At 43.2% G+C, this 10,797-nt stretch overlaps 1 protein-coding gene across 1 annotated transcript in view; it reads left to right on the top strand.

The window, feature by feature from the left end:
* The window catches only part of Pcsk2 (proprotein convertase subtilisin/kexin type 2), a 273,661-nt gene that overhangs the window by 228,828 nt on the left and 34,036 nt on the right, over nt 1-10,797 (top strand). The window contains exon 6 of the mRNA XM_004635605.2: nt 6,964-7,040. Within this exon, the coding sequence (XP_004635662.1) occupies nt 6,964-7,040 (77 nt within the window). The remainder of the gene's footprint in view (nt 1-6,963; nt 7,041-10,797) is intronic.

The raw sequence follows: 10,797 nt of genomic DNA, 5'->3' as shown, positions 1-10,797 counted from the left end.
CAACTGTAGCATGGTGTGAAAACATATATTGATGGCAAGCTCACAAGAACTGCTAAGAATACTCTGGCTGGTACTTCACATTGGTAATGAAAAGGAGTGCTTACTTTGAGGTGGTGACTAATGAAAATAAAGATGCAAACATGTTTTTCCACCAAAGTACTGAAGCCTGTCCCAGAGCCAGCTCTTGAAGACTAATTCCAGTGAGTGACAGCTTCTTGATGCATTTGTTCAGCTCAGGACCACGTGCTTTTAGGGAAGCACTGGAAGATCAAGTGTGGGAATCGGCCTCAGTCTAATCCAGTCGGGCTTCATTAGCCAACTACAATACCAAGACAAGCCAAGAAGAGGTAGACAAACAAAGATCACTATAAACAAGCCTCTTGGGGTGGACCGGGCTGTCTCACAGCCCGCCCACAGGGTTGGGGAACTGTATAATAAAACAGTTTAAATTCCCTGAGAAAAGCAGAAAATTACCCTATTGATGCAGGAATGATCATTGTAGCTGTATCTTCTTAACTTTAGTGCTTACAACTTTGCCCAGTTCTGCTGATATGGGTGGCAGTGCCAGCCACAGGATGAAGCTGCTCCACTTTGGAAAATATAAGAGTCCCATTGCCCAGGACCTGGCCTGGGTCATGGTGACACTCATGTGCCCTATTAGGCCACATCTTACCCAGACAGTGCTCCAGTGACTTGGGAAGTTCTAGAATTTCTAGGGGGAAAACCAAGAACAACAAGAGATGGTGTCAAATCCGTAGTTAGAGCACTGCATCACAAGGAAAATACACACCACCGCTCTGGGCACCTTGGGAGCATAGGGGAGAAACTTTAAGCCAATTTTGGACTACTCATTTTTTCTCTTAATTTTTTGAAAGCTGGAGAAATTTTAAATTTCATTAAGTTTTACAGCCAGACTTAATATAGACATAAATCCCTTTTAATGTTGGCTTCAGTCAAAAGAGAGCTGAACATTATCGTTAAACCAGAGCATGGGGGAGAATTATTTGAAGAAAACCAAAATAGACACAACTGGAAACATTCAGCCATGACCATATTAGATGCAAGTAGGTGCAATAGCAAAATTCTTTAGGCTCTAATGGACTGGGCTATTTTCTTGCTCCGTTTCCATACAGATGAGCTTCATTCTGGGGCAATATGGTTACAATTGGAGAGTCTATCTAAGGAGGCTCATTTCTCTTTCATTAGTCCGTGAGCACAGTGCAATTTCAGCTAATACAGTTACACAGCTCCTAGCTGGGTTATTTGGTTAAATGCCTTCAGGGAAAGTAGCAATCCAGAATAAAGGGACAAATGCAATGTAGTTTCTTGTCCTCAATTCCTACTGCTGTGGAATTGCATTGGCAATTAATCATACTGGTGTGCCACATTGTCCACATTGTTTGAGATGTTACTTAAGTCCTGTGTTACTTGATGTTTGCAGAAAACATCTTACCACCCTAGTTAGGTTTCCTGAAGGTCTGGGCTTGTATAGAACTATAACCAGAGAGGCTTTTTTCTTGTCACTGTTTATAGACCTGTTTGTACCTACGCAGCACACTTGGGAGAAGTTGAAAACAGGTACCCTGTACCAGCAGGTGAGTTGCAAAACAGCACCTTCCCTCCAGGCAAACCAATTAGGAAAAGACTTCTTCCTCGAGCAGACAAAGGAGACAAGGGCAGCCTCTCTGTGCTGACTCATTATTTTTAAAGCCCTGCCCCAAAGGACATGGCCTAGCATCCCCTATGCAGCCCCCAGCTGCTCCCCTTGGATAGGCACCTACGGCAAGACACAACCTGCAAACTGTATATGATGGCTCTGACTCAAAAAAACCCTTTCCAAACTTTGTAGGCAGAGCAGAGCTTGCTCCTCAGTGCTTTAAAAAGATCTGTTTGATCCCATCACTGAGTACCCAGATAAATACATGAACTTAATGCAAGAGCCTGGTATCATCAGAGTTCAGACAAAACATGAGCCTTACGAATGAACAGTGCGGCTGGGGTATGGCTCAGAGTCAGAGCACTTGCCTAGCACACACAAGGCCCTGGGTTCGATCCTCAGCACCAAAATAAAGTGAAGATGAACAAGGTCATTGCAGCAGACACCACATGCACTTGCCTCTTTGGAACTATCACATCTGCAAGCTACGGGGCTCCAGACACCTGCCCCTCTTGGCAAGGCCAGTGTTCCAACCACAGAAGCAGTGGGACATTTTCAGGCAGAAAGGCAGAAGAGCTACAGGGCTGGGAGCTCCCAGAAGCTGCCTTCAACCAATGATGGGCATGGGTGGTGGAAACCAGGGTGAACCTTCCTCCCCATCACCGTGGGGTGCTTGTTGTGGTCTCCATCTGTGCTCCTGTGGGCTGAGCTGAGCCTCAGCTTCTGACCCTAGCAACTCACCTGATAATCTGCCTTTGACTGTCAAGAGACAAGGGAGGGGTAAGCGTCAATTCCTTATGGTGTAGTCTGACTAGTTCTCATCAGACTCCTTTTCAGCACCCACCTAGAGAGAACAGGATGTGGGACAGATGCGTCCCAAAGCAAAGAGGGCAGCCCAGGATGACACAGCCTGGGAAACACCATACTTCAGGCCACAGGATGGCAGCTGGGGAGCTTATGTGGCCTAGGACATGCTAGGTCAAGCATTAGCAAGCTCCCCAACGAAGACCAGGTAGTGTCATCAGGCTTTGCAGCTTCCGCATAACTGCTTAACTCTGCTGTGCTATTGGAAGGGCAGCCATAGGCAATTTATAAACAAAGAGACATAGCTGTGTTCTAATAGAACCTTATCTACAAAAACAAGTCGCGGGTCACATTTGGTGCCTGGGCTGTATTTTGTGACTCCTGCCGTAAGTGATGGAAGAAAGACGAGGGCACAAAAGGAGCAGTAAGAGCTGAGAAAATGTGCACACTGCCCCTGTCTGTGCATCCTCGCAGCAACAGAGTGGCAACCATCCCATTATCTGCATTTTAAAGATGAGGGAGCTACCGTTTCCAAAACATCAGCTACTACCAGGTCACTCTCACACCAACCCTTCATTTCGTCCAGCAAGCTGCATGCACAGATGCCGGCATCTCGTGCCGCCCAGCAAGCAGAGCCACTGCACACAGAGACATGCAGTGCTAGTTTTGGGAGTAAGGACAGAACAAGTCAGAGGAGTCTAGGAAAATCAGTTCTTCTGTCTTTTCTTAGTTTAGCGTGCATGCAGGTCATGTATCTAAAACATGCACGCTACAAACAATGATCAAACCCTTGATTACTCACTGTTTGGCTCGGGGCAAGCCATAACCTTGTTTTCCAACTATGTATTCAAACATTCCAAAATTAAGCCTTTGCATTATTGAATAAGTGGGAGTTGTTTTCTCCCAGCACTCAACTTTCATCAAAGAAAATGAGCCCTTATCAGAAGGTTCTTCCAGAAATGACTTCCGGGGAAGTCCTGAGGTCAGTTTGGATCCCACCCAATCTTCTCGCTGTCATTGAGATGGTACACTGATAATTCAAGTTTTTAATAATGACTCTGAATCATCCCTGTCCTGAATCACCGAAGATTCAATTATGCTCAATAAATAGCCAGTATTTTCTAAAGCAAGAAAATACATATTTTAGAAAGAAGTTAGAGAAGACCAAACAACAACAACAAGCACTGCACTCAGCCCACAAAGACTGCCGCACAGAAGTTACCAGAACACCACTTCCTCTCAAATTTCCTTGTTATCAGACACCACAGAAAAATCCAGTATAAGTCAAGGCCGGTTTAACTTATTCTTGTACATAAGGAATTTTATGGGAGACAACATTGTAATTCAAATTCGTAAATGATCCAGTTCAGCTATAAAAGCATAAACAGAACCCTTGAATGATTGGCTTGTGCTTTCTTGCTACAAACTATCTGATTTTCAGCCAGAAAATGTACCACTAAACAAGACCAACGGTTTGCCTTCCTTAACGCTCGATATAGACTGTTACCCAAGGAATTAAGTATTAGTCATCAAATTCGGCGTAAATATAACAACATTTAGGGATCCCTAAGCCATCATCTATTTCAGTGTGGAGAGGCAAGTCCCACCTCACACAACATTGACATAGACTTTCTTCTTGTTGTAAAGATGGTGGCAGGGTTTCAAGGCTTTCAGCTTGGAGTGCCACTGTCAGAATTTGCCAGCTCCTCCTTCTAAGGCCCACCTGCCTAAGGGAAGCCATCTAGGCTAAGATAGAGAGCTGAGAAACCTAAACCCAACCCCAAGTGATGATTTTGAGCTATAAAAATAAGCCAGAGTGGACATCTGTAAAAGCAGTTGCTCCAGAGCAAACAGTAAGTGCAGGAACTCTCTGCTCCTATCCTTACTCCCAAATCTGATTGATCTTCAATTCTGCCTGTTAGCCTAAATTCAGTGGCATTAGATGTTTGATCCTTCAACTCAGGCTTTGCACCACCTTCCCTATCTCTAAACCCTTCCTCAAGCTTGAAGAATTTATGCAACATTGAGAAGAAATAGGAGCACTGGTGCTGACCATCTACTGTCCGCACTAGCTTCCAAGACACCCCCATTCCTATTGTCCTTAGTCCTCAAACCACAAAGACTCTGCCTAAGCCCTGGATCCTCATTGTCCTCACCACTAGAACTTTCTAGATCAGCTGTTCCTAATGTAATGTCCTCACCAGTCTCAGCTCCCACAGAATATTGTGTTATCACCTACCCTCCTTTGGGATTCAGGAGGCTGAAAAATGGAACTACACTAAGACTATCAGCTGAGGTGCCTCACAGAGCTACAGGTCTATGACTTGAGGCCCTTGGCCTAGAACAAGGCCTGGATCACTCTGACTCTGATCGTGCAAAGAGCAAGTATCCTACTTCATGAACACAGCTCCAAACAAAGAGATGGGCTGCTCATGCCCAGCTCCATATCCAAATCAACTTTCACCACAGTATTCTAATCTCTTCCATGGAGAAACAAACAAGGCTTAGCAAACAGTCTTCCAAATCTACTGCTCAAGTATTAACCTCATCTTTGAAACCCAAAAGAAAAGGTATTAACTTGTGTTTCTTTCCATATTTATGCCCTACTACCTACACCTAAGAATGCTTTTACTTCTGAGAACTTCAGAGATAGGAGTAGCAAAACATGCTTATGGAAGAATGCAAATACTACTATGTCCAAATGGTATTCCTGGAAAGAACTGAAATCCAGCTAATCTCAGAGAGCAAAGAAAAGAAGATGAAGATTTGAGAGGGTCCCAGAGACTAAGCTCATAGACCAGATACAGAATTAACCTTAGCACATGGAGAAAATAATCTGGGATTCATGCGAGGGAGGAAGGGAGTGGAGACACAAGGTTCCTCCAGGAGGCCTGGTGTTGGGTGAAGACCCAGCACCTGTAATAAAAGATAGACATGGTCAGGACTCAAGGAACATGGCAAGGCCAAATTCCACTACAGCCCAAGTATATTTGTTTATTGAATTAGAACAGGTTGAAGTTGAGTAGCCTTCATCCACAATGCTTGGGACTACAAGTCTTTTGGACTTGAGATTTCCTTCAGATTTGGGAATCTTTGCATACACCTGAGAATGTCTTGGGGGTGGGGCACAAGTCTACACATGAAAGTCATTCATGGATCTTATGTATCTTGTGCACTTAGGCTGAAGGTCATTTTATACGATATGTTTAGTGTGCCTACATTTTGACCATGATTTGTCATATAGCACCAGCTGTGAAATTTTTCAATTTAGTGTCACGTTTGCACTCAAAAAGCTTTTGATTTTGGAATTACAGATTTCAGATGGATGCTCAACCTGTACTACAGTTCTGACCATTGCACCTCCTGTTGACTAGCAGCCCTTTGTCATGCAACAAATCAAAACAAAAGTGAATGGAATTCATCAAGTTGCTCTTTAAAACAGTATGCCAGTAACCCAATATACTTGCAAACTAGAGTGTGTCACCAACTGAAGGGTCTTAACTCACAAAGGAACACAGCTCCTGTGAAATTGAGAAACATCAAAGCTGGCAGGCAGTTGTCCCCCTGTCCCATGTGTGCTGTGCACCAAGGAGCCATCTGGGGTCCTTACAGCAAAACCCAAAAACAAAGAAGACAGGAGAAGAGAGGAACCACCAGGGAGCCCCAGCCCAAGACCCTGGGAAAGTGGAGGAAGCAATATGGAAGGCATGGCCCCTTCACCAAGTGATGAAGGGTCACCTCCATCACTGACACAAATAACAGACCAACTAGAGACATAACTGTAAAAAAAAAAAATTAAAAAGCAATGAACTTATTTACATGAGAACATAATTTATGCATATGGGGAGACTCTCAATGAAAATGTTAGAACTGTAGAATTACACTTTTACACTCCTAGCTGCCCACTGCAGAGTGGAATGTGCATGGTTGTCAGAGTTCATAACTGTGTATTTGTTGGTTTGATCATATGTTTGATGTCTGTTCCCCCACGTAGGCTGCAAGTTGCATGAGGAGCAAGATGCCACCATTGTCCTCTCTCTCTTAGCAGACTTTGATATACATAAGACTCCATATATGTTCAGTGAATGAATGAAGTTAGTTGTGGACAATGTTAAGGACTCTGGTAGGGATTTAACATCCTTAAGAGTAAAGGAGATAGCCTTAGCCAGGCTAAAATTGGGAGCTTGAAGTGGACCTTGGTCATAAAGCAGGAAAGCAAAGGCCATCTCAGCATAACATGAAAACTAGAACCTCAAGCCATCTATCCAGCTCTATGGAGGAAGCTCACTGTAAGCCCTGGGTCTGGGTGACTCTATGAACCCACAGGGGAAACTGATCCTAGAGACAGGATGAAGATGTGAGGTCCAGGGTAGGGCACTGGCACAGCCCACTGGGGCTTTAAGGTCTCCAGCCCTCTAAGCACCAGACAGCATGTCCCCCAGTGCTGTCCCTGGCTCTGCCTCTGGCTTCACTGACCTCACGCTGTGCCTTGTGTTTTTCAGAATGCCGAAGCCAGTTACGACTTCAGCAGCAACGACCCCTACCCGTACCCCCGGTACACAGACGACTGGTTCAACAGGTGAGCCCAACCTGGGCACTGTACGTCTTAGGCACCAGGGTTTTGTTTTCTGCCTAAAGCCTGACCATCAAAAATAAATAAATAAATAAATAAATAAAGCCTGACCATCACCAGCAAAGTCAACCCAATGCTTCACTGACCACTGTGATCTTCCTTCTTGGTGGCTACATTTTCTACATCCATGAGTTTTTTTAAAAAATATTTCAATGCTCAAGAATGATCTTTTGACTATTTTATTCTGTTGAGCTAGAAATCATTTAAAGATAAAAATAGGAATAACAATCCTTTCTCAGGCTACCAGGGTGATTGACAATTTTTTAGAAGCTGACTTTACTTGATCCAGTAAAACTATTGTGGGGAAACTTTTTGGCTCACTGGGTCTATGTCTGTTATGTCTTTGAAAAAGCATTTCTGCTATCAGGCTATAGCTGCTCACTTTCAACCAGAACCAGTATGGTTGGCAGGGATTTGAAGGAATGCTTGGGATAAAGCTCCTACTAAGTGCAAATATTCAAACGTCCTGCCTACAGACGCCATTTTTCTTCAACCTGCTTTGCTGCTAAACATGTAAATGTATTCTCTCATTTTTTCCTTTTCATAAATACCTTGCTTACTATATCTTAATATTTTACTTACAAGTGTCTTGCTTCATATTTCTTATATGCAATTAACTATTTAGATGTGTGTTAAGGGGCCAGGGAGATGGCTCAGGGGAATAAGCACTTCCCTGGCAAGCTCAAAGGCCTGAGTTCAATCCCTGGTTCTGAAAAAAAAAAAAAAAAAAAAGATGTGTGCTTAGCTTAGAGAAGCAGTGTAATTTTTTAAGAGAATACAAAATGGTAAAAGAAAAAGAAAAAACACCAGAAACAATACAAAATTTCACTAAACAAAATAATAGGAATTTGACAATTGTTGCATTACATAATATCTTCAGATTAGTTGTTTATATAAACATGCAAAATTGGGGGGAAGAATTTAAGCATTAATTGCTCCCTTCAGTAGAGCAGCAGAAATCAGCAGTATAATTATCCAAGCTAGCCTCCATATATACATAAATATATTTTCCCTTCTTTCTTTTATCCTTGTCTGCATTCCAGTTTTTCCTTCCTGTTGAGCAGATTCTCTCCCTTTCACAGTATCTATTATACCTTTCAGATTTTATTTACTCTTTCAGGTTCTCACACTGGTGAGACAATATGATGTGAGCACATGTGGGTCTCATTCACTTCACTTACCAGTATGGTCTCTAGATTCATCCGTTTACCTATAAAACTTCGAGTTTATCTTTTTTATAGCTGGGTAATGCTCCATTGGTAAAAATATCACAGTTTTTATCCATCCCTCGGTTGACGGGCTTTTGGATTTTTTCTAAGACTTAGCTAAGGCAAATTGTGCTGCTATAAATATGGGTGCACATGAATCACTGTGATATGATGTTTTCAGTTCATTTGGAAAAATAGCTAGGAGGGGAATATATGGCTTGCATGGGACCTCCAGTCCTAGCTTTTTTAGGGATCTCCACACTGATTTGTATAATGGTGGTACCAGTCCACACTCCCACCAATGGATACTGTAATTTTTAAACTTGTCTCATAAAAGGAGATTGATCAATAGGTGAGAAGTCAGAAATTAGATTCGAAGAGAAGGTACCATTGCACAGAAGGGCACCTACAGACAACAGTGAGGAACTGAATAGCTCCAAATGCTATGGCAAAGGATTTTTTAATATTTTCACTACAAAGAAATGATTAAATGTTCAGGAAGACAGGTACATTTAACTTGACATTACACAATGTGTTAATATGTTGAAATGTCACACAGTGGCCATTAATAAGAAATTTTGCTTTTATATATCAGTTTAAATAAGTTTAATCTAAATAAGTAAATAAAATAAATGTAGTACTTCTCTATTATCCACATCCTTGGGTGAAGTTCATAAACATACAGACTTCAAGAGCCAGCCAAATAGCTCAGTGGATTAAAGCACCTGCAAGCAGACACAGGAGCGGGGGCTTCAATCCCCAGGCCTGCCATGCTGGCCCTGCCCCCGAGGTGAGCTGAGACAGCAATTGAGACTGGATGTGGTGGCACATGCCTGTAATCCCAGCACTTGGGAGACTGTAAACAGGAGAATCACTACAAGTCTGATCTAGTAGTGAGACCCTGAACACCTTGTAGACCCTTCTTTAAAACACAGAAAAAATATATATGAGCATACAGACTTCAATTCCTGATATAAAAAAATACATTATGCGTAGTATTTTGTCATGGCCTTTATCTCTCATAGCAATCTAAGTAGTAGATAAAACAAAAGCTGCCATTTTCAGCTTTGTGATAAGAAACAGGCTTAGCAGGGCTGAACGGCATGCCTGGTCTAACAATTAGTGTTCAATACGGCCAAAAGCAGACTCATGTTTGCAATTGTCTCTAAACCTGAATTTGTACTTTTTTGTAAGTCAGTATGGCTTTGATGCTTTCTGCAAGTAGCATGATGCCCGAGTGTATCAAGAGCAGCCCCTTAACAGACCCCTGGCTTTAGACATGGTTCTTACAGCTGGGAGGTTAACCTAAGACCATCAGAGGTAGGGATCAAAGCACAGGTTCTAAAGTGTGAAAGTTGCAGAAAGTGAAGAAAAGGATAAAGAAGTAAAACTCAAGTTTGTGCTACTCCTCAAGGAGTGTTGCTGAAGCCCTGTCACATAATCGCTCTCTGCCAGCCTCACCTGCAGCCTCAGAATTACCCTGCAGTGTGTGTCTGGGGTTGAGGCTGTATTAAAAAGATCCAAGAACCTCGGGCACAAGGCTCAGCTTATTCCCATGACTGACAGCACCAGATCCTAGCTTACCCTTAGCAAAGGAACCACTTTCAGATACAGGGACAGGAAGCTGCAGAACAAATGTCACTAAGCCTGGAGTTGGGCATAATCGGCAGTGGCGATGAGGGACACTTACGCAGAGGGCCTGGCTTCACCTGAGTTGATCACCAGCCCTCTCCATGGATGTCAGAAAGGGCAGGCGCAACACATGTACCAACCGGCTATCTCTCCACAGCCTGTGGACACTAAATGAATTTTTGATGGATTGATCCAAGCACAAACATAAGAGCCCACAGGACAGTGTTTCCTGAATGCCATGTATTAAATTCAAACATGAGCTCCCGCAACCGAATTTGCTTTGTGGTCCGCTACAAGAATGCACCCAAGAAACAAAGATGCCAAGGAAGTGTCTCCTCCCTTCCGTGTTTTCTTTTGCAAACTTGTTCTTAAAAGAACAATTTTAAACTGGCTAAAAACCTCTAATTAGAACCAATTAGTGTTGAGTGCAATAAAAATTTGTCGCTGTCAGCAGTAAGAATTCCCCAGCATCCATTCACTGGGGACACAGTCACAGTGACTCCCAGCAGGATCTGTCTCTGTGTTGTAGGAAGTCAATGACTCCAGACAGGGCATACTTTGACCAGTAAATGGATTTTTCCCAATTATAAGCTCATTTTCAAAGATCTGTATCCACCACGGCTTGTTATGCAGAGATTGAGCCTTCACCATTCTTCCGTCTCCACCCCCACCCCATCCTGGGGGTTGAGCTCTGAGTCTCATGCATGCTAGGCAAGGGCTCCACCACTGAACACGTCTGCTCTACTTTAAGCCAAGGCCTCACTAAGAGGCTCAGGCTGGCCTCTCGCTTGCAGTCCTCCTGCCTCAGTCCTGCAAGGAGCTAGATTACAGGTGTGCACCACTACAGCAGGCTACATGATCAC

This window comes from Octodon degus, unplaced genomic scaffold (assembly GCF_000260255.1).
Source record: "Octodon degus isolate 3935 unplaced genomic scaffold, OctDeg1.0 scaffold00073, whole genome shotgun sequence".
Taxonomy (NCBI): Eukaryota; Metazoa; Chordata; class Mammalia; order Rodentia; family Octodontidae; genus Octodon; species Octodon degus.
The sequence above is the reverse complement of the archived record's forward strand: the minus strand, read 5'-3'. Positions and strand labels throughout refer to the sequence as shown.